Genomic DNA, 23,873 nt, shown 5'->3' with positions numbered 1-23,873 from the left:
GTTGCTCAGGTGCCATTTTGGGTCACCTCCAGTCTGATACAGTACTGGTCTTAAGTGCCCCCAAAGGATCTGAAGTACAGTGTCCTAGCCTAAATTAACTTTCACCATGTAGTTGTGTGGAGATTGTTTTTGGTGTTGTTCATGTTAGGAATACAAATAATAAATAAATAATGATAATAGATAAGTAAGTAATATATTATTATATATATATATATATTGTAATGTATTATTATAATTATAATATATTATTCAGTCCATTTGCTTTGCTGGTCAATATTTTAGGCATTTATGAGCTGCCCTGCCAGCAGTCTTCTACTGTGTGGACCATTTCATGGGTGAAGACAACATGAAACCTACCTGGACAACGTCTTCCGATACACTGGTCTCAACAGAGGACCTTCCTACCAGCTGTCATAAACAACAGTGCTATGACATGCCATCCTCTGGAGCAAGTAAGCTATAGAGTACCCAAAAAACAACACAGGAATGGTGTATAGTGTGGGGCATGACTTTGGGCAATGAATAAGGTTTGCATGTTTTTTATGTCTTATTTTGATTGTTTTTTCTTTGTGACTTTGTATTCGAGCAAGGTGTCAATTTGATGTGGTTATTAGGCAGGGTTTCTGTACAGCGCTTTGTGACATCTGCGGATGTAAAAAGGGCTTTATGAATAAATATGATTGAAATGTTATTTGTCACGTGTCGAATACAACAGGTGTAGACCATAACATGACATGCTTACTAACAAGCCCTTAATTACAAGATTGTGTAATTATGTGATGCCTACTATAATAACTAATTTTTTTGCCTTTAATACCGAAATAAAAACAGACGTATCGCCTGCTCACGCAGTCCTCCGCCATGGTGCCAGATAGGTCCAATGGCGAAATCAACAGCCCAACTGAGCCCAAACTAATACTGTCATACTGTCACCAGTTCTTGATTGGTGGCTCCTGAAACACACCCATTCTCTTTAGACTATAACCTCTGCACCTGACCACAACTGCACAAACGAGGTGGTGGCAGTACACCTGTTTGGATCTAGTCCACCAATAAAATCTTAAAGGATAGCACAAATACAAAATTACTATTTTTATGAATTTCTTTCGGCTTATTTTCAAGGTAGTAACCTTGCACCTCCAATTAATGGAGACGGTTGGCATATGGCATCTACAAGCGTTTCTTTCCATTTCTTGTTTACAAGATATCTTTCACCTACAACAAAAAATGCACGACAAAAAGAAGGACCTTTTCAGCAATCTCTCAGAGTTCAACCTTAGGCAATGGCCCACTTCGCATTTTGGAGATTGGCTGCGGAAGCGGGGCTAACTTTTGAGTTCTACCCGTCTGGTTGCAAGGTGGTTTTCACCGAACCCAGTCCTTACTTCGAGAAGTATCTGTAAAAGAGCCTGGCTGTCAATGATCACCTAATGTTCGAAAGCTTTGTGGTTGCTTCGGGAGAGAACATAGGGGCAGTGAAAAATGAATCCGTGGACGTTGTTGTTTGAATGTTAAATGACGAGACATAGGCATTGATGCGAGTAACCAGTCTTGTTCAGTACATGACAACACATCCGGGTATCTCAAGCACCCCGGTAAAACACAAGAGTTGCAGTAATGAACATTTACCAACAGATGGCATCACTGTGCCATCTTACACCCATAACATCTTCCATTTAATAAAATAGGACAGGAGGTGTCAATTCACTAACAAAACAAACCTAGTAACAATTTCCAACATGAACAGTTTAGTTTTTTTTTTTTTTTTTTTCCCAGAACAACAACACATTTTGATATTCTCTTCACTTTTATCTCTGTCAACAATCCCTGATGGGAAACCTACAGATTAAGTATTTTTGGTGGCTGGGACAGACGCCCACATCGTGAAAAGACAGGGGGCTTGTCTGCGAGGACTGCGGGTTCCCGCACAGGCGTGTCACCGGAATGTCTAAGGGGAGAATTGATGGGCGAGGGAGCGGCCGACCTGTGATCCCCTGGCTCTTCGCCCAGTGCCTCAGGCCCCATGTGACTTGCTGGGGTTCTGTCTTTTGTCATGCGACCCCTTTGACCATCAGGGTTCTGAGTAGGTGCTGGCTCAGCAATCCGAAGGTCAACCCTGTTACGACGGTACAGTTATCCATTCACTTCGACCAAGTAGGAGTGTGATGCCACTTTCTGTACACAGGATCCGAGTCTCCAGAGGCCTGTCCGGTCCCCTGGTAGTGGCTTCATTCGCACCGTTTCACCCACCCTGAGCTCAGGTAAGTCTTTTGCTGATTTGTCGTAGATGAACTTGGAGACCTGTCTTCTGTGACATAGCTTCACAAGCACGTCTGTCACCACACATGGCTCCAGGAGAGTGCTGGCTACTGGCAGAGCTGCTTTTAAGCGCCGTACCATGAGATTGCTTTCCAGGCATCTTTTCCCTCTCGCAGAGCCTTTTTGCAGAGGTTCTTTGCGATTTTTACTGCGGACTCTGCCTTCCCATTAGCTTTTGGGTGTCGTGGTGATGAAGTGACGTGCTCGAATTCCCATCCTGCAGCAAATTTTCGGAACTCAACTCCGGAGAATTGGGGTCCATTGTCTGAAATTACCCTATCTGGCTGGCCATAGCGGGCAAACTGAGCCTTGCAGCGTTTGATCGTTATCTCTGCTGAGAGGTCGGGGAGGAGGTCGATCTCCCAAAAGTCTGAGTAATGATCGACTACCAGCAGAAAGTATTTGCCACTGTGCTGGAAGAGATCTAGACTTACTATCTGCCAGGGGCGCATCGGTAGCTCGTGGGACATCATCGTCTCTCTCTGTTGCTCAATGGCATATTCATTGCAGATTGTGCATTTAGTGACAGTCTTTAATTTCACTCTGCATTCCTGGCCAATAGAGTGTGTCACGTGCTTGTCTGTAACAGGTCTCACCTCCTATGTGACTTGAGTGCACACGTGCCAACATCTCAGGGCGCAGAGACCGGGGAATAACGACTCTCTGACTCTTGAATATTACTCCGTTTTGAACACTGAGCTCCTCTTTGATTGGCCAATATACTCTGATGGCTAAAGCAGTTTCTTCCCTGCAGTCGGGCCAGCCCATCAGAATCACAGACCTCAATGCCTGGAGTTGCCCGTCCCTGTCTGTGTGCTGTCTGATTTGTAACATTAAGGTAGTCAGCCTGGTTGATGTGTTCAACATCCACTTGCTCTGTTTGTAAGCTGCACACTGCGTGTTGTTCATGCATGGAGCGTGTGTGAGTGCCTGATGCAGTAGCCATGCTGAGCGTGTCACTCACATACATCTCTGGCCCTGGCTTATACACCACCTTGAGTTTGTAGTTTTGTAGGGCCAGTAGCATGCTCTGCAGTCGTTTTGGGGCATTCAGGAGAGGCACTTTAAACTGAAGCTTTTTTATGCTTAGCCTTAGCTTGACCTGTCTGCATCTGACCATCAGGGCCAGCAGCTTGGCGTCATGGTCACATTCTGCCTCCTCATCACTGTCCCCACAGCCCACTACGAGAATGTAATCTGCTATGGGTTCCACGCCACTGAGTCCCATCAACAGGTCATGCTGTTTCCGCTGATACACCTCTGGAGCCACGGAGACACCAAACTGAAGCTTCAACCACCTCTTCCTGTCCCAGGGTGTCCAAAAGGTGGTCATGTAGCTGCTGGGCTCGTCGAGCTTGCACTGCAGAAAGACATCTCTGGCATCCACGAGCATGAAGACTCTGGCCTTTGGGAACTTGTAAAGAACATCCTCCAACGTGTGCATAATGTAATGTGAACGTCGCAGAGCCCGGTTGAGGTGTTTAGGATCAATGCATATCCGTAGCTTGTCTGGTTTCTTGACGATAACCATATTACTTATCCAGTCCGTAGGCTCGATGACGGATATGATGTGGCCATCAGCTTCGTATTTATCAAGCTAAGCCTTCGTAGCTGCTTTCATGGCCACTGGTACATTGCGGGGTGCACACTGGACAGGCTGGATTGCTGCGTCCAACTCGAAGTGGACTTCGTCGGGAACTGACTCGACCGGTGCGTTGAAGACATCATGGTACTTGCTTAGGAGTGTCTCCTTGCTCAGGGGCCCAGCCTGGACTTTGTCTATAATGTCAAGATCAGCTGGGATGGTGAAGTTAATAAGTCCAAGGCGCTCGCATGTAGAACCGGACAGTAATGGCTGTTGACTAGCCTCAACTATTTCAAACTCAAGGGTGTATTTCTGGCCACGTAAAACACACTCTGTCACAAACAGGCCTAAAGAGGTCATGAACTGGCCTGAATACAGTTTCAGCTTGGTGCTACTCTGTGTGAGTTTGTCTCTGGGCACGAGCCTCCTTTTGTCTTTAAGGCTCATAACGTTGCATGTGGCCCCTGAATCTAGCTGGCATTGCTGTGGTTTATTATTAAGTAGCAGAGTGACAAACCACTTTTGTCCTTTTGCCCTCACTGCCCCTATGCACTCGCTAGAACGTACATCCTCTGTGCTGCCGTTCCCTTCATCTGTGTTTGTTTCAATGGAGTGCACTTTACCCTCCTTTCTCTTGCTTTTCATGCAGACCCTTGCGAAGTGATTAGCTGTACCACAGGATTTGCATTTTTTTTCCATAGGCTGGGCAGTGTTCTTTTCCTCGTCCATGAGAAATGCCACAATATCGGCATGTATTGGGGTTGTCTACTGCAGAGTTGGCTGTAGTATTAGCATAAGCCGTGGCAAAGGGGAATTTCTTTACTGGCTGCTTGAATGTATCATTGACATTGTCCATATGTTGCCTTTCTAGCTCCATGGTCCTCATCCGTATATATCAGTAAGCTCTGCTGCACGGCATGTCTCCACTGCCAAGGCCAGCGTCAGGTCACGTTCTCTCAACAAACGTCTGCGGGTGCCCTCATCAGTTATGCCAAGCACAATCGTATCTCTAATCAGTTCATCTCTTAAAGCACCATAGTCACATGTAGCTGCCTTTTCCATTAACCTAGTGACAAAGCTGTCAATGGACTCCCCGTCCTCCTGTTTGCAACGACCGAAAACATAACGCTCGTAGATGACGTTCTTTGCTGGTGTAAAGTAATGTTCAAGAGCATCAAGAATAGCTAAAGCGTTACCTTGCTGTGCTGCTGTTAGGTTCAGGTTGTGTTTGTATACGTGTCGGCATTCAGTTCCCATTATAGTCCTTAAAGTGGCAGCCACTACCTCACCTTCCTTTTCCAGAAGTCCGGTTGCTAGCGCATAGTCCTCCGATTCACCTCTAACCGTATCCCAGTTCGTGCTCCAATCCCCGCTGAGCTTCATAACGGCGGGAGGGGGAATGTTCGCTGCCATGTCTAACCGGTGCTAACAACACTGAAGCTAACTAGCAAACTCACTCTAGCTTAAGGCCAATTCCGGGCGAAATTTTACACAAATAAGCATTTGTTTGTAAACCAGAGCAGGTGACTCTAATTTGCGGAAAGCATGGTTAGTTATCCGACTCTGACACCATGTTTGAATGTTAAATGACGAGACAGAGGCATTGATGCGAGTAACCAGTCTTGTTCAGTACATGACAACACATCCGGGTATCTCAAGCACCCCGGTAAAACACAAGAGTTGCAGTAATGAACATTTACCAACAGATGGCATCACTGTGCCATCTTACACCCATAACAGTTGTCGTCTGCACACTGGTTCTGTGTTCTGTCAACGACATACCACGAACATTGCAGGAGGCGCATCGCATATTGAGGCCTGTAAATTGGAAACATATGAGCACTCATGCAGAAGAATGGCAACAGTAGTCTACATCCATTCCTAAATTGAAAATATTAGCTTTCAGCATAATACAATTCCGTTTTTCAGAAACGAGCCTGCACGCTGTTGTCAACATATATTACATAACTGAGGTCCCCACCAATTAAGATTAGATTGAGGTGTATTGACGATTAAACCACTTTCCCACGAATCATGGCAAGTTTTATTAAAATGATGTATTTTAGGAGCCAAAATGGAAACACTCGCTTTCAATTTGCAACATTGTAAACAGAAGGTTCTGAAACCTATGTCATGTTGTGGTTTTAATAAATAAATAATAGTAGCCTATAGGTTTTGCTAATGGCTGCTTTATTGAGGACACGTTTTATGTGCATCTATGGTTGTTTGCTACATTTAATGTTTTGACTTAAATTTGATTCCTGAAGAATATGAATAACTAATCAGTTTAGTTCAACTGTAGTACCCCATCAGAAACCAAAATATAAGCTCTTTTTACTCCATTGTTTAACCAATGTAATTGTAAACAAACACTGTATCGCCTCAATATAGTTTAAAACTAAAAAAATGTACATCATGGATGGTCAGTCCTTGCATCCATAGCTCTGTCTATAAATTTGAGAGGGGTTACATTTTGCCATCCGTCATCTCTTTACCAAAACAGTGGTGGGGTGTGTGCATTGTTATTGTTTGAACTGAATGCACTGTTTAAAATGAATGCACTGTAAGTCGCTATGGATAAAAGCATCTGCTAAATGCCTAAAATGTACATGTAATATGGGAAGCTGCAATGAGCTATAGCAGTCTGCAATGTTATGTTTCACTACAATCTCCAATCAGCTTTTACCAAACGTTTGTCCTCGGGACCAAAAAGGGTGCGTGTTTTTGTTTTTGCACTAATACTACACCGCGGATTCAAATGATCAAAGCTTGATTATTAGTTGATTATTTGAATCAGCTGTGTCGTGCTAGGGCAAAAGCCAAAATGTGACCCCTTGGGTCCCGAGGACAACGTTTGGGAAACCCTGCTGACTATATGCACTGTAACTACTGTAAGTCAATTTAGCTGATTGAATCGTCAGAAACTTCACGAGATACTGGGCAACGGACACACCACTGTGCAGGGTACTTGTACCACTAAACACAAATGCCCAAGTGGCTGTGGCAAGATTTAGAATACTTTATGTTTATAAGTTGACAAAATAGTAATATTTCTACTTAAAAGTGCCATTTTTCTGTGTTCTGCTTGCTGGGGGTTTGGAAAAAGTGACTTATTACTAGTAACGTTTATGGTTGTCAATGTCCAACAGGGTGGTGCTCGGTACTTCTTGGAGCATGTAGTGGCGGACCCCTCCTCTTGGATATACAGTTGAAGTCGGAAGTTTACATACACTTAGGTAGGAGTCATTAAAACTCATTTTTCAACCACTCCACAAATTTCTTGTTAACAAACTATAGTTTTGGCAAGTCGGTTAGGACATCTACTTTGTGCATGACACAAGTCATTTTTCCAACAATTGTTTACAGACAGATTATTTCACTTATTATTCACTGTATCACAATTCCAGTGGGTCAAAAGTTTACATACACTAAGTTGACTGTGCCTTTAAACAGCTTGGACAATTTCAGAAAATTATGTCATGACTTTAGAAGCTTCTGATATGTTAATTGACATCATTTGAGTCAATTGGAGGTGTACCTGTGGATGCATTTCAAGGCCTACCTTAAAACTCAGTGCCTCTTCGCTTGGCATCATGGGAAAATCAAAAGAAATCAGCCAAGACCTCAGAAAACAATTGTAGACCTCCACAAGTCTGGTTCATCCTTGGGAGCAATTTCCAAATGCCTGAAGGTACCACGTTCATCTGTACAAAAAATAGTATGCAAGTATAAACACCATGGGACCACGCAGTCATCATACTGCTAAGGAAGGAGACGCGTTCTGTCTCCTAGAGATGGACTTTCTGCATGGATGTGAGGTAGTCAGGGCGACATGGAAAGATCTGGAGGCTACTGGGTTCTCTGAGCTACAACTGAGGCACCACTCAACTTCATGATCAAACCACATATTATGGGCCATGCTGTCAAGTAATGGCCTGTCCCAGCAATTGTTTGAACATTTTTGTCAACGCCTATGTATTCAGTGTGAATTTCTTGGGCATTGCTTTAGTTACTTACTTGTGCATAAAATGTAATTAAACTGGCTTAGAAAATAGCAATGACATACATATACTGAACAAAAATATAAACGCAACATGTAAAGTGTTGGTTCCTGTTACGCTCGTCGTTTGAATGAGGAGACCAAGGTGCAGCGTGGTAGGCGAACATCTTACTTTTATTTAAAATGAACACCGAAAAACAACAAAATACAAAAGTAAAGTTCTGCAGGCTACACAGCAACTATACAAAATCAAGATCCCACAAACTAAGGTGGGAAAAGGCTGACTAAGTACGATCCCCAATCAGAGACAATGATAGACAGCTGCCTCTGATTGGGAAGCATACCAGGCCAACATAGAAAATACAACATAGATTGCCCACCGTAGTCACACCCTGATCTAACCAAATAGAGAATAAAAAGGCTCTCTAAGGTCAGGGTGTGACAGTTCCATGTTTCATGAGCTGGAATTATGTGAGCATTCCGCATTTGCTGAGATAATCCATCCACCTGACAGGTGTGGCATGTCAAGAAATGGATTAAGCGGCACAATCATTACACAGGTGTACCTTGTGCTGGGGACATTATATAAGGCCAATCTAAAATGTGCAGTTTTGTGTCACAACACAATGACACAGATGTTTCAAGTTTTGAGGGAGTGTGCAATATGCATGCTGACTGAAGGAATGTCCACCAGGGCTGTTACCAGATAATTTGTTATTTTCTCTACCAAAAGCCACCTCCAACATTGTTTTAAAGAATTTGGCCGTATGGCCAACTGGCCTCAAACCCGTAGACCGTGTGTAACCACACCAGTCCAGGACCTCCACATCTGGCTTTTTCACCTGCAGGATCATCTGAGACCAGCCACCCGGACAGCTGATGAAACTGTGGGTTTACACAACCAACATTTTTCTGCGAAAACTGTCAGACACCATCTCGGGGAAGCTCGTCATCCTCACCGGGGGTCTTGACCTGACTGCAGTTTGGTAACGTAACCGACTGCAGTGGGTAAAACGCTCACCTTCGATGGCCACTGGCACGCTGGAAAAGTGTGCTCTTCACGGATGAATCCTTGTTTCAGCTACCAGGCAGACTGTGTATGGCATTGTGTGGGCGAGCGGTTTGCTGATGTCAATGTGACCCATGGTGGAATTTTAGTTGTGGTATTGTCAGGCATAATCTATGGACAGCGAACACAACTGCATTTTATATTTTTGTGTATTTTAATTTCCTTATGAACTGTAACTCAGTCAAATCTTTGAAACGGTTGCATGTTGAGTTTTATATTTTTTTCAGTGCATATGAAATGTACTTAGCAAATGTAATTTTTTCACATCTTTGCATCTATTTTCAATATTTTTCACCTAATAAAATTTGTTTGGCTTCTGGTTCATTGACATAACCTGTCAAACAACACCCTGTGAAACATGTTCATTATATTTGCATTATATTTGCATTATACACCCACACCTACACTGATTGCTATTAAATGAGTGTCTAAATAAAAGCAGTTTTCAAACCTCTACAAAGCTATGATAAGACCAAAGTGCAAGAGGTTGTGATGCAATAACTCCATCATGAGGTCAGATGAAAAGCTACCAGATTAGCACCTTCCTCCTGACCCTCCCTGATCCCTGTATCACCTTGCTATGGGCTAAATCCTACCTCACCTAGCCTGCCTGCAGTGTGCTGCTTAAATTCACATGGGAGGTTTCACCGGGAAAATGACATATCTTATGAGGAACTTCTTGATGAACTTCTGCAAGCTAATTTGTTTGGCGATAACCTTACCTCTCCAACTAATGGAGTTTTTGGGCTTATATGGCATGTACAAGCGTTTGTTTCCGCTTCTTGCTTACAATATCACTTTTTCATACAACGACAAAATGCACGAAAACAAGAGGAACCTTTTCCGAGACTTGTGTAAATTCTGCAACACGGATGGTACACTTCGACTTCTGGAGATTGGCTGCGGTAGTGGGGCCAACTTCAAATACTACCCATACGGTTGCACGGTCATTTGCACAGACCCCAACCCTCACTTTGAGAAGTACCTGCAGATGAGTATGACAGCAAGCGACCACCTGACCTATGAAAGCTTTGTGGTTGCCTCAGGAGAGGACCTGATGGCAGTGCAAGATGAGACAGTGGATGTTGTTGTCTGCACGCTTGTGCTGTGTTCTGTCAACAATGTGCCACAGGTACTGGAAGAGGCAAGACGGATACTCCGAAAAGTGAGTTCATTATTTCAGCTAGTAGTGTGTCAAGCTAGGGAGACGTAGCCTGCCCTATAGGCATAATAAGAGTTATTGTTTAGCAAAATGATAATTGAGATCTACTGTACATTCCAGACTCCATTAGTGAATTGAGAGTTCTATAACTTGCCCCGTGTTGTCCTAGTGTTAAAAGTTAAGCCTATAGCGATGTTAAGTCTTAGGTATTTTTAGACACATAAAGCTTGTGACAAATCCCTTATCTGTAAACAAGAGGTGTGTGAAACCCCCCAACACAGTATAAACACCTTGCCTAACCAAGCAATGTAATTATGTCGATGTAATTTACATTTTTACACATGTAGCCTTTCCACTATGTCTTACATTTGGGTTAAGCCAAGCACATTTGACCAAACATTATATTTGATATCTGGTGCTTGGGTGGGACTGGAATAGATAGTGATATGTACATTTTTGTGAAGTTTCCCATGGCCTTTTCAGTCACTAGATCACACACCCAGCTACTTTTGATTGATTTGACGGTTTTGGGGAATCTACACATTTGTTGTCCAACAGGGTGGTGCTCTGTACTTTCTGGAGCATGTAGAGTCAGACCCCTCCTCTTGGATATACTTCTTCCAGCACATGCTCCAGCCCATGTGGTACTACCTGGGGGACGGCTGCATGGTTACCAGGGCAACGTGGAGAGATCTGGAGGCTGCTGGGTTCTCAGAGATCCAGCTCCGACACATTGAGGCTCCGCGGGTCACTTTCATGATCAAACCACACATTCTTGGATATGCCATCAAGTAAACGTTTCATTCAACTGTTAAAGTCAAACTATTTTTTAAATCTACATATTTTATACTTTGACTAACTTTTCTAAAAAGATTTGGGCAATATTAAGCAACTGTGATTTAAAGTCACTTCCTGCTATTCACACCTTATTTGCCATTTAGTTTAGGAATGAATGAAATTGACTATGTTGCAGTAACAACAGAGTAGCTATAACTGTATACTACTACTCTCTACTCAGCCCACTTCGACCTTGGTGGCTTGAGGTCCCCAGTGGAGATTAGCTGTTGATTGTGTTTTTTATAGTGTTTTTAGCAGTCTCCACTGTTGGAAGGTCTTGTCTTCTATAGCCAGTAGAAGTGCTCCATTCTACTCTTTGTTTATGTACAGCTCTTCACTCCAATGTGAGGCCTCTGTCGATAATAGCATTTCCACCAATACAGTCATTAATTTCGCAGGTTTCCATTTCACCATGTTTATTAGACAAAATCAATGTCGCAAAAAAAATAATTGCGAAATGTGTCATGGAAACAGCAGATAGACAACATGTTTTATCTGTTCACCCGGGGTGGATTTTTCTTTTGTTTCACTTTATTGCAACAAATGATGATGGAAACTCTATTTTTCTAATAAATTATGATTGCTGATTTATTTTGAAGGTACGGGGGCACATGATGTCATCGCGTAACTATAGAGCTCCACTCCACATTTGATTCTAAAAGCATACTGCTTGCAAAATAAAACAATTCTACTTTAAAAATAAGATTTCTTTGCAGGACAAGGATTGTCCTGACCTTCAAGAATGCCTGAATTGCTTCGCCTTCTGTTTCTGGTTGGTTGGTAAGTTTCACCATCCAATTCTTTCAGATCTACAGGGGTGTAAGTTACGATGGTGCAGGCCGTGGTGATATGTTGAATATGAAAAATGTGTCAATTATTGCATTCTATCCATGCTGTCTTTCACGGGCTACCTGAGACATGAAACTTTGCCTTCAGAAAGTATTCACACCCCTTGACTTTTCCACATTGTGTTGCATTAAAGAATTCATTTCAAATGGATTACATTTAGATGTTTTCTCTCACTAGCCTACACACAATACCCCATAATGTCAAAGTAGAATTAAGTTTTTCAAAATGTTTACAAATTCATTAAAAATGAAATGCTGAAATGTCTTGAGTCAATAAGTTTTCAACCCCTTTATGGCAGAGGGGCCTAAATAAGTTCAGGAGTAAAAATGTGGTTAACAAGTCACATAAGTTGCATGGACTCAATGTGTGCAATAATAGTGTTTAACATGATTTTTGAATGACTATCTCATCTCACATATCTGTAAGGTCCCTCAGTCGAGCAGTGAATATCAAACACAGATTCAACCACAAAGACCAGAGAGGTTTTCCAATGCCTTGCAGAGAAAGGAACCTATTGGTAGATGGGTAACAATTTTAAAGCAGACATTGATTATCCCTTTGAGCATGGTAAGTTATTAATTACACTTTTGGTGGTGTATCAATACACCCAGTCACTACAACAATACAGGCGTCCTTCTTAACTCAGTTGCTGGAGAGGAAGGAAATGGCCCAGGGATTTCACCATGAGGCCAACAGTTACAAGAGAACACTGATGATGGGTCAACTACATTGTAGTTACTACACAATACTAACCTAATTTACAGTGACAAGAAGGAAGCCTGTGCAGAATAAAAATATTCCAAAACATGCATCCTGTTTGCAACAACGCACTAAAGTATTACTGCAAAATTGTTGCAAAGCAATTTACTTTTTGTCCTCAATACAAAGTGTTATGTTAGGGCCAAATCCATTACAACACATTACTGAGTACCACTCTCCATTTTTTCAAGCATAGTAGTGGCTCCATCATGTCATGGGTATACTTGTAATCGTTAATGACTGGGGAGTTTTTCAGGATAAAAAATGTTACGGAATGGAGCTAAGTACAGGCTAAGTCCTAAAGGAAAACCTGGTTCAGTCTGCTTTCCACCAGACACTAGGAGATTAATTCATCTGTCAGCAGGACAATAACCTAAAACAAAAGGCCACATCTACATTGGAGTTGCTTACCAAGAAGACAGTGAATGCTCTTGAGTCGCCAAGTTGGTTTCGGCTTAATTCTATGGCAAGACCCAGTGGCGACCAGTCATTCAGCCCCACCTGTTTATTTATATATATATATATATATATTATACATATATAAATATAAATATATATATATATATAAATATATATATATATATACATATATAAATATAAATATATATATATATATATATATATATATATATATATATATATATACATATATAAATATAAATATATATATATATATACATATATAAATATAAATATAAATATATATATATATATATATATATATATATATATATATATATATATATTAGATAAACATATATATATATATATTTGGCCTGTTTTGGATGTTATTTTGACATTAATATATGACACATATCAGTTTGGAAACAATGTCAAAAAAATAAATATCATTTAGTTAATAAAGCCGCATACAAACACGGTCTCTTTTTCAAAATCTTAGCTAGCTAGACAAGCAGTCATCATCATGAATCAAGTCGACTATCTACTGGCAAATCCTTTTCAATGATAGATAAAACGTATCAGTGCTCATCGGCCATTGGACATAAACATTAAACAACAAGCTGGAAATCGCAAATTCAACGAGTGGTTTGTAAGGAATCAGTGGCTAACTGCAAGCGTTGCAAAGCAATCATTAGCCTGCTATTCGTGGAGAGGGTGTGTGGTTTAAGGGTCTCAAAAGGATAAACATTCACATGCAACACCATTGGCCAGAAAAGTTTGAATATATTGGTCATGCTGTCAATCCAGCTGTCACGCCCTGACCTTAGTTATCTCTGTTTTCATTATTATTTTGGTTAGATCAGGGTGTGACGAGGGTGAGTGTGCTTGTTTTGTCTTGTCTAGGGTTTTTGTATATCTAGGGGTTTTGTAAGTCTAGGTAATTGTATGTCTATGGTGGCCTGAATTGGTTCCCAATCAGAGGCAGCTGTTTATCGTTGTCTCTGATTGGGGATCCTATTTAGGTTACCATTTTCCCTTTTGGTTTCATGGGTTCTTGTCTATGTGTAGTTACCTGTCAGCACTCGTTTATATAGTTTTGCGTTAGTGGTGTTAGTTTGTTCAGTGTTCTTTCTTTAATAAAATAAGTATGTCATTCAACTCGGAATTCAAAGTCGGGAACTCTGGCCTCTTTCTAGAGCTCCGACCTGAAGATCCCTGACGTCATGATTAAACCTTGTTTTTTTCCCCCCCAGTTCTCAGTTGTCTTGATAGCACCATAAATCCAGAGAATGACAGACTTTTTTATGACAAAGTTTGAATACAAAATTTGCTCACAAGAGGGACCGCTGTGCCATCTTCATGTTCAAGTGAGCATAGCACAACAAGGTGAGTCTAAAAATGTCTTGTATGCTACTGCATAAATGATGTAATATGCCAGGGAGATATGTATACTGTAGCTAAGAGTTATAGTTATACTAAGTGTATATTGTGTAGTAAGCTGTTAGTAGCCCATGTGCCTCACCCTAATAATTTGGTGCCTTTCCCCCTCATAACTTAGTGGTGCACATGTAGCCTGTTTTAGAGATGACTTCGTCAAATATTGTAAGAGCTTTCATTGTCTGCATATATGACCCCCTTTATTTATCCTATGGTTCTGACTTAGTGTACAAGGAGAATACTGTAAGAACGGCCCATGTTCTGAATTCTGTCGCTGTACATTTCAAAAGTGCTGAACAAAGTTATATTGACTGTCTGTTTTATCTCACTCATTTACTTAATCAAAATGACAGATTCTCTTATTTGCTCATCATTCCCTAATGCCATAGTTTGTACATCTCAATTGTCAGTAGAAACCACATTGAAGCAAGTCAGCCTCATCAGCTATGTTTTTTTTTAAAAGGTAGTAAATGAGGCTGAATTAACTGTTTTGCTGCCAGACAAGGCTCCACTGATAGCCAGGTGTAGCAGCGGTAAGGATTCACTCCATGGTGTTGATAAGAAAGCTCTACTGTTGGTGCAGCTTTATGCAGGTCCTAACAGTTTGTGGGCACTGTTTGTCACCATTATAGTGCAATTCATGTATTGTTTAGTGATGTGTAGTGGCTTTGCTTCCATGCATCTACCTATTTTTATTTTTTTGGGGGGGTGACTTGCCACTGGCAAGACCTGAGAATTGGTAATGGAAACTTCAAGCACTACACTTTTATTCAACACTAGGTTTCTTGCATAATTAATTTTACTGACACAAAGGTCCCACCATGTCGAACAAATGACGTGTCCGCATTTATACAATTGTACCGAAACTTCGTTTCAGCTGTCATATTTTCATTTTATAGGTATGACTAGTCACAGAACCGTGCCACGTTTCCATCTGTAGTTTTTATACGAGTAAAGGCAAATCATATTTAAAAAAAAATCAGAACAGCTGTGATGGAAGCGTCAGTACAATTTTATAAATGCAAACAGAGAATTTGTTTTGTTACACATGGTAGGATCTTTTTCAGTAAAATTAATTGTGGTGGAAATGCCTTTATGCCCAAATATTGATACAACCATCATATCAAAGTAAACTTGGAGTCACACAATGATATGGCATATGGTCCTCTCGGGAAACCATGCAAGGTGGTGAAAGTGCAGTGATCTTGATGTGCCTTTCTAAAAGCGAGGGTCTTATTTTGGTGATGTGATGCTCGACTGCTTTTTGACGAGTACAAATATTTTTGCTCTTATCATAATCTCATGTAGAATAACCTACCTGCACTCTGGGGCGGCAGGTAGCCTACTGGTTAGATAGTGTTGAGCTGACAAGGTACAAATCTGTCATTCTGCCCCTGAACAAGGTAGGCCTTCATTGTAAATAAGAATTATTAACTGACTTGACTAGTTAAATTAAGATGACATATCTGCCCACTGTTAGTCGGTCACCAATTGGAAGGAAACCTAGCTAGAGACCACTAGAGGTCGTAGTATACCCATGACCTCACTCATCACTAAAAGGATCGACTGGACTAATTTCTCAGTTTTTGGCTAAAATATCCCTTTATGACTGGTTTTGCAATAAAATGCATACCTTTTTAGTCCAGGGGTGTATTCACTTGGAAACAAATGTGGAGGGACCTACCTGAATTTGTCCAATAGAAACACTCGTTATCATTGCAAAACATTAATTATACAGATTGTTTTTAAAACAGTCTGTTGCAAAAGAAACCGTTTACTCCAAATGGAAAACACTTGTGTTTCTATTCAAATTCAGGTAGGTCCCTCCCAGTTTCGTTCGCTTCTGTTTGGTTCTTAAATGGTAAACTGTTTCCGTTGCAAGATGTAATGAATACCCCACCCAGGTCAAGGCTCAGTGTCCAGGAAACAAGCCCATAAGAGTAAGCTAAAAGAACATTTGGAAAATATTTATTTCCATTTAAAGAATGAGTGACATTGCTTTCCCTCTTTTCATTTGATTTGGTCACCCCCCCAACCACCGTCTCCAGAAATATAAAATAAATATTACCCTGACATTGTGTGTTCTCCCTGATAGTAACAGCTAATTCAGCCTTACACAATCTAAGACAATCTTATAGAATACCACTTAAAAGGGTAAGGAATGAGACTTGTAACATTTCCTCATGGGGGAAAAAGGGGGGTGGGGTGAAAATAGCTGGTTCACATAAGACACATGAATCACACCATGAGGTCATCAAACGATAAACTCAGCTGATAATTGTTTGATGTTAAAAACAGAAGATTATAATAATAAAAGAAAGGAGCGGATTCTGGTAAAGGGGGACAATTGGAAATTGATTGTCAATGATTATGCTCACAATTCACACCTTCCATGTGCTCACAAAATATACACAAATAAACATTTAAGCATTAGTTATCCAATCTGTTAGCTCAATAAAGAGTTCTGATTAAAAACAGACAATCTCTTTCACACTCTTTTCATTGCCTTTCATATGGAACACTTGCCATGGCCCTGTGTTTGTTAAAACAAACAGTATAAAACACAAACTGAGGAGAATGATTTCAGGTCTGAAATTAAAGGTGTTCCCGGTTAACCTCGCGTTGTCCATGTGGCAGAACAAAGCCGCTCGCTGACGGTAAAAGTCTTGCTTGCTGGCCGGCTTCTCTTGTCCTCCTGGTTATCCTGTTTTGACATGGTACAGGTCCTTTAACGTCTTGAGTTCCTCAATGAGAGTCTTGTTCTGGTTCTCCAGCACGGCCGCACGGTTCTCCAGACACTTGACGTATTGCTTCTTCTTCCTGCGACACTCACGGGCCGCTTCTCTGCCCGGAAGAAACACAGAACTGCTTTAAAGGATTACATTTAAGGGCTCCTGTTTTAGGTTTAGGTCGTCCTAGTTACCCAGAGTCACATGAGCTTATGGATACCGCTTTTATGTCTCTGCGTGCTGTTTGTACATAATTGAAGTCAGCAAATTGTTAGCTTAGCGCAATTGCTGGAAGTGTACAGTAGCCAGCTCCTCTCAAAAGCAGGGAAATAGACCTAACTACTCCAAAGCTGGGTGGTTGGCCATTTATAGTCTTACAAAGCTTTAGTACATAATAAGTAGAAAAACAACCTAAATCCTTTTACATTTTAACGTTCACACAAAGGGACCAACTGTGCACTGCCACAATACATTCTCGTACACACACAGACCATCATCATCCTTATGCCCACACACACCTGTTCTTAGCGAGTCGGATCTCTCTCTTCATGGTGGGGTCGCCAGTCTTCTGCTCAGACATTCCTACAGGGGAAGTCATGACCACAGTCTGTTGCGCTGTGGGCGCCGTGCGGATCTGGTACGTCTGCATCTCTCCTCCTGCACCTGAGGGGGATGAGGCCAACCAAAACAATAGATGAGGGCATCTCCTTTATAAATCTCAACACATTACAATGGGGTCTGCAAGCATATTTACACACCTTCAGGGAGGCTTCAGTGACAACGAACTACTGGGTACTTCTCCTTATGGTATTGTCTCAAAGCTTACCGTGAGTCATGAAGCCATACTCACTCTGTACGACCACCTGGTTGCTGGGCACGAGTAGCTGCTGTCCGTCGGGCGTCTGGGCATAATATAGGATGGTGGTGCCCTGCTGTTGGCCTGAGTTGGTCATGGTGAGAGTCTGTAAGCCCTGGAGGTTCTCTGACCCCGGGTTGGCCAGTTGAATGGTGCCGTTAGGGGCGACGGTAACTACAGACAAACACACAGGAAGTTAGGGTCAATAGTAACTACTAGTGATGGGTACCGATATGGAAAATCGATACCAGTTGCATTGTAAAGTGTTTTAGCTTGTATGGACAATGTTTGCGAACAGTAATTAACAGTTTCAATATTTCTACATGCCGTGTTGCATTATTCAAGTGTATTAGCTCCCTACTCATGCTGCACAGAAATGACATGGAAACCACAGATCGAAATGGCATGCATTGAGCAGTAGCCCTGGATCTCAGACCCAGGCGTTTCTCTTCCGCCTGTGTGACTAGGTCGTGAAGTCTGACACAAATTAAGCTGTAGTGACTCTCCAGGTCCTGGCTGTACCCAGGTTTCATCACATTCTATTTATTGCAAACTTTATCAAATTAATCTATAGATTTTAAACAAAAAAAACACTCCTAGACAGACAAGTTATGAATGGGCGCTCCCGAGTGGCATAGCGGTCTAAGGCGCTACATCTCAGTGCAAGAGGCGTCACTACAGTCCCTGGTTCGATTCCAGGCTGTATCACATCTGGCAATGATTGTATTTTTTTTTTAGAAAAAGCTTTTGTTGCGCCACAGATCACTGCCTTCCTGAAAACAAACATGTATACGAAACGCTTCAGTCTGGTTTTAGACCGTATCATAGCACTGAGACTGCACTTGTGAAGTTGGTAAATGACCTTTTAATGGCGTCAGACCGAGGCTCTGCATCTGTCCTCGTGCTCCTAGACCTTAGTGCTGCTTTTGATACCATCGATAACTACAATCTTTTGGAGCGATTGGAAACTCAAATTGGTCTACACGGACAAGTTCTAGCCTGGTTTAGATCTTATCTGTCAAAGATATCAGTTTGTCCCTGTGGATGGTTTGTCCAAATCAACTGTACATTTCGGTGTTCCTCAAAGTTCCGTTTTAGGACCACTTTTGTTTTCACTATACATTTTACTTCTTGATGATGTCATTTGGAAACATAATGTTACCTTTCACTGCTATGCGGATGACACACAGCTGTACATTTCGATAAAATTGCCCTCGCTGGAAGCCTGTGTTTCAGACATAAGGAAGTGGATGGCACATTTTCTACTTTTAAACTCGGAGAAAACAGAGATGCTTGTTCAAAGGTCCCAAGAAACAAAGATCTTCTGTTGAATCTGACAATTAATCCTGGCTGTACAGTCGTCTCAAATAAATCTGTGAAAGACCTCTGCGTTACTCTGGACCCTGATCTCTCTTTCAACGAACATATCAAGACTGTTTCAAGGACAGCTTTTTTCCATCTACGTAACATTGCAAAAATCAAACTTTCTGTCCAAAAATGATGCAGAAAAATTAATCCACGCTTTTGTTACTTTTAGGTTAGATTACTGCAATGCTCTACTTTCCGGCTACCCGGAAAAAGCACTAAATAAACTTCAGTTGGTGCTAAACACGGCTGCTAGAATCTTGAATAGAACCAAAATATTTGATCATATTACTCCAGTGCTAGCCTCAACACTGGCTTCCTGTTAAGGCAAGGGCTGATTTCAAGGTTTTACTGCTAACCTACAAAGCATTACATGGGCAAAGCATTACATGGGCATCCTCCTACCTATCTTTCTGATTTGGTCCTGACGTACATACGTACACTACTGTCACAAGACTCAGGCCTCCTAACTGTCCCTTCTCCTATAGAGCTCCATTTGTATGGAATGGTCTGCCTACCCATGTGAGAGACGCAGACTCGGTCTCAACCTTTGTCTTTATTGAAGACTCATCTCTTCAGTAGATCTTATGATTGAGTGTAGTCTGGCCCAGGAGTGTGAAGGTGAACAGAAAGGCACTGGAGCAACGAACCGCCCTTGCTGTCTCTGCCTGGCCGGTTCCCCTCTCTCCACTGGGATTCTCTGCCTCTAACCCTATTATAAGGGCTGAGTCACTGGCTTACTGAAGCTTTTCCATACCGTCCCTAGGAGAGGTGCGTCACTTGAGTGGGTTGAGTCACTGACGTGATCTTCCTGTTTGGGTTGGTGACACCCCCACCCCCTGGAACACTGACCTGTTCCCAGGACGTGCTGACCTGTAGCACCCTCGACAACCACTGATTGTTTTGACCCTGCTGGTCATCTATGAACATTTGAACATCTTGGCCATGTTCTGTAATAATCTCCACCCGGCACAGCCAGAAGAGGACTGGCCACCCCTCATAGCCTAGTTCCTCTCTAGGTTTCTCCCTAGGTTTTGGCCTTTCTAGGGACCTTTTCCTAGCCACCGTGCTTCTACATCTGCATTGCTTGCCGTTTGGGGTTTTAGGCTGGGTTTCTGTACAGCAATTTGACATATCAGCTGATGTAAGAAGGGCTATATAAATTAATTTGATTTGATTGAGAGTCGCATAGGGCGACGCACAATTGGCCCAGTGTCGTCCGGGTCTGGCCAGAGTAGGTCGTCATTGTAAATAAGAATTTGTTCTTAACTGACATGCCTAGTTAAATAAAAAATATACACTACTGTTCAAAAGTCTGGGGTCACTTAGAAATGTCTAACATTTTTTTGCCCATTTAAAATGACATCAAATTTATAAAGCCATATCTAAGACTGGCCAATAAAAATAAAAGATTAAGATTGGCAAAAGGACACTGGACAGAGGTACTCTGCCTAGAAGGCCAGCATCCTGGAGTCACCTCGTCACTGTTGACGTTGAGACTAGTGTTTTGCGGGTACTATTTAATGAAGCTGCCAGTTGAGGACTTGTGAGGCGTCTTTCTCAAACTAGACAGATTCCAAGAACACAGGATGAGATGTTACTATCCTTTGTGCAAGCACTTCCAAGAGTTAATGAATAGTGAGCGTGGTGAAATTTGGGGAGCGCATCGTCAGTAGTGTACCTTTGGTTCCTAGGGTGTTTCGGCCTTTCACACTATACACCCTCCCCAAAGGCGGCCAGCGACAGGGTGATCAATCCTATGCTTGCGTCCCCCATACTAATGTACTTGTCCTCTTGCTCAGTTGTGCACCAGGGCCTTCCACTCTTTCTATTCTGGTTTGAGCCAGTTTACACTGTTCTGTGGAGGGAGTAGTACACAGCGTTGTACGGGATCTTTAGTTTCTTGGCAATTTGTCACATGGAATAGCCTTCATTTCTCAGAACAAGAATAGACTGACGAGTTTCAGAAGAAAGTTCTTTGTTTCTTGTCATTTTGAGCCTGTAAATCGAACCCACAAATGCTGATGCTCCAGATACTCAGCTAGTCTAAAGACTAGTTTTATTGCTTCTTTAATCAGAACGATGGTTTTCAGCTGTGCTAACATAATTGCAAAAGGGTTTTCTAATGATCAATTAGCCTTATAAAATTATAAACTTGGATTAGCTAACACATCGTGTTATTGGAACACAGGAGTGATGTTTGCTGATAATGGGCCTCTGTACGCCTATATAGATATTCTATAAAAATCTGCAGTCTCCAGCTACAAGTCATTTACAAAATTAACAATGTAATTTTAATGGACAAAATGTGCTTTTCTTTCAAAAACAAGGACATTTCTAAGTGACCCCAAACTTTTGAACGGTAGATGAAAGGTGCGTTTAGGAAGCCAAGCTAAAATGTGCAAATTTTCTCTAACCCTAAACATACAAATATGTATTTTACAGTAATACAGAGGGTGACATCTTAAGTCGTTTTATAATTTGATTATTCTATATTTAGAGAGCATATAAGTAATCAAGCCTTACATTTTTGTTGAATAGGAAATCAAAATATTTCAAAGGTTTATCATATTTGTCCTGTGTACTTGAGCTTGTGTCCAAAAGTGACTACCTCAGCAATTTATAACTTTTTTTATCAGAATGGTGAGGTTTTAACCTTTCTTGAAGTATGCAGCATTACTAGTTATTTTTTATGGCCCTCATTATAATTACTTTAGGCCGTCATTGTAAATAAGAAATTGTTCTTAATTGACTTGCCTAGTTAAATAAAATACATGTAGATCACATTTTACATGACATTTAGTTACATTTGTCATTAAACAGAGGATTTCATCCATTGACATAAAGCATACCGATTGTGTGTCAACTGTATGTGGCCTTGCTGTTGAATTGGGAAATCACATAATGAGCCATTTGGCACTACCTGTCCCCTGCGGTGGGGTATATTTTCACAAAACTGCAGAAGCCCATTGATGATCCATTACTTAGCAAGTGCCTCCAATTCTAATAATATCCAAATGTAGAATCTATTTATGATGAGTGGTGAATTGGTAGGACTATGTAGTAGGGCAACCCTTACTGTACTGGCCGCTGCTGGTCTGGTAGATTGTCTGGGTGTTGGGCACTGTCACTGTGGTCATGCCAGAGGAAGCAGGGTTGTCATCCTCTCCCTCGTTCCGTGACGCCACCTCCTCAGCAGACAGCTCATTGAGGATCTTTCTACAGACCACCGGGAAGAAGCAGGAGATTACTCATCCATTAAAATATTACCATAAAGATAGGTCATTCTATTATGTTTGTTATTTTTGCAGGAGGTGGTAATTAACAAAACACTGCTACAGAATCAAACAAATGAGATTGGAACATTTTATGGAGAATAGGTAGCTCACTAGTAAACATCCAAAAGGTAACATCAATGTATCATTGTTGGATTTCAGTTCACTACTTATAAATTGAGTGACTGTTTTTGCACATCATCATAGATACTATTTAACATCCCAGTTCAGCAGTGACCTTTGCAGTCTGCACACACTACTTTTCACTATTACAAATGGGAAACTTAAGATGGTGTTTTGGACACAACAGTGCGGTTGCAGCTACCTGTAGGAGGGCCGTCTGGCCAGTATCTCTCTGGTCTTCTGGGCGTAGGCTCCACTGTCTGAGGAGTCCTGGGAGTCGTCACTGTCTGAGCCCTGGCCCTGTGGAGGAGAGATGTGCCGGGACATGATGGGTTACTCATCTACCATGTTTACTTAATACCTAAGATCAGAATGTGGGGGCACAAGATAGAGACCCTCTCATCAATCACACATTTACAATAGTAATACAGTAGGACAAAGGCTAACAGATTTAAGTTATGCTAGAAGAACAGGGGACACCTCACTGTCGTCCAGAGGCACTGTAGTCCATGGCCAGTATTCTTTAGGCATCTCAAAGATGGTGCTGATCTAGGACCAGGGTCCCCCTATCCATGTAATCCTATTCATTTTGATCTCAAAGCCAAAACTGATCGTTGATTTGCATTCCTACTCTGAGATGTTTGTGAACATGGGCCCAGGCCTAGTTCCTGGTTGTTGAGGAGCTCCTCTTGCCTTTCCTTCCAGTTCTCTGCTGCCAATGACTGGAACGAATAGCAAAAATCACTGAGTCTTATATCTCCCTCTCTGACAGCTGATGCTGAAAGTTAGAGCAGCTTACAGATCACTGTACCTGTACGCAGCCAAAATGTAAATAGCACAACCAACTACCTCATCCCCATATTGTTACTTATCATCTTGCTCTTTTGCATCCCAGTATCTCTACTTGCACATCATCATCTGCACATCTATCACGCCAGTGTTAATGCTAAATTGTAATTATTCTGCCTCGATGGCATATTTATTGCCTTTACCTCCCTACTCTTCTACATTTGCACACACTGTACATAGATTTTTCTTTGTGTTATTGACTGTACGTTTGTAACTCTGTGTTTTTAAAATCGCACTGCTTTGCTTTATCTTGGCCA

The 23,873-nt window shown here is 41.7% G+C and overlaps 2 protein-coding genes and 1 pseudogene across 5 annotated transcripts in view; 2 read left to right on the top strand and 1 right to left on the bottom strand.

Moving 5' to 3' along the window:
• Window positions 1-364: 364 nt before the first annotated feature.
• LOC127910318 (putative methyltransferase-like protein 7A) lies at window positions 365-7,835 on the top strand (annotated as a pseudogene).
• A 1,781-nt stretch (window positions 7,836-9,616) lies between these two features.
• Window positions 9,617-13,054, top strand: LOC118372681 (putative methyltransferase-like protein 7A). The gene is made up of 2 exons (XM_035758638.2): window positions 9,617-10,138; window positions 10,694-13,054. The coding sequence occupies exons 1-2, from the start codon at window positions 9,629-9,631 to the stop codon at window positions 10,928-10,930; spliced, it is 747 nt and encodes a 248-aa protein (XP_035614531.2). The 5' UTR covers window positions 9,617-9,628; the 3' UTR covers window positions 10,931-13,054.
• Window positions 13,055-16,364: 3,310 nt separating this feature from the next.
• Window positions 16,365-23,873, bottom strand: part of LOC118372677 (cyclic AMP-dependent transcription factor ATF-1-like) — a 33,177-nt gene continuing 25,668 nt past the window's right edge. For 2 of the 4 annotated variants that reach the window (XM_035758626.2, XM_035758627.2), the window contains exons 3-7: window positions 22,970-23,067; window positions 22,449-22,588; window positions 17,975-18,178; window positions 17,667-17,811; window positions 16,365-17,263 (exon numbers count right to left, since the gene is read on the bottom strand). In XM_035758626.2, the coding sequence (XP_035614519.1) occupies window positions 17,119-17,263; window positions 17,667-17,811; window positions 17,975-18,178; window positions 22,449-22,588; window positions 22,970-23,067 (732 nt within the window). In that variant the 3' untranslated portion in view covers window positions 16,365-17,118. The remainder of the gene's footprint in view (window positions 17,264-17,666; window positions 17,812-17,974; window positions 18,179-22,448; window positions 22,589-22,969; window positions 23,068-23,873) is intronic. The other 2 variants (XM_035758628.2, XM_035758629.2) reach the window with 2 other exon arrangements.

This window comes from Oncorhynchus keta, chromosome 21 (genome assembly GCF_023373465.1).
Source record: "Oncorhynchus keta strain PuntledgeMale-10-30-2019 chromosome 21, Oket_V2, whole genome shotgun sequence".
In the NCBI taxonomy this organism is placed as follows: domain Eukaryota; kingdom Metazoa; phylum Chordata; class Actinopteri; order Salmoniformes; family Salmonidae; genus Oncorhynchus; species Oncorhynchus keta.
The sequence above is the reverse complement of the archived record's forward strand: the minus strand, read 5'-3'. Positions and strand labels throughout refer to the sequence as shown.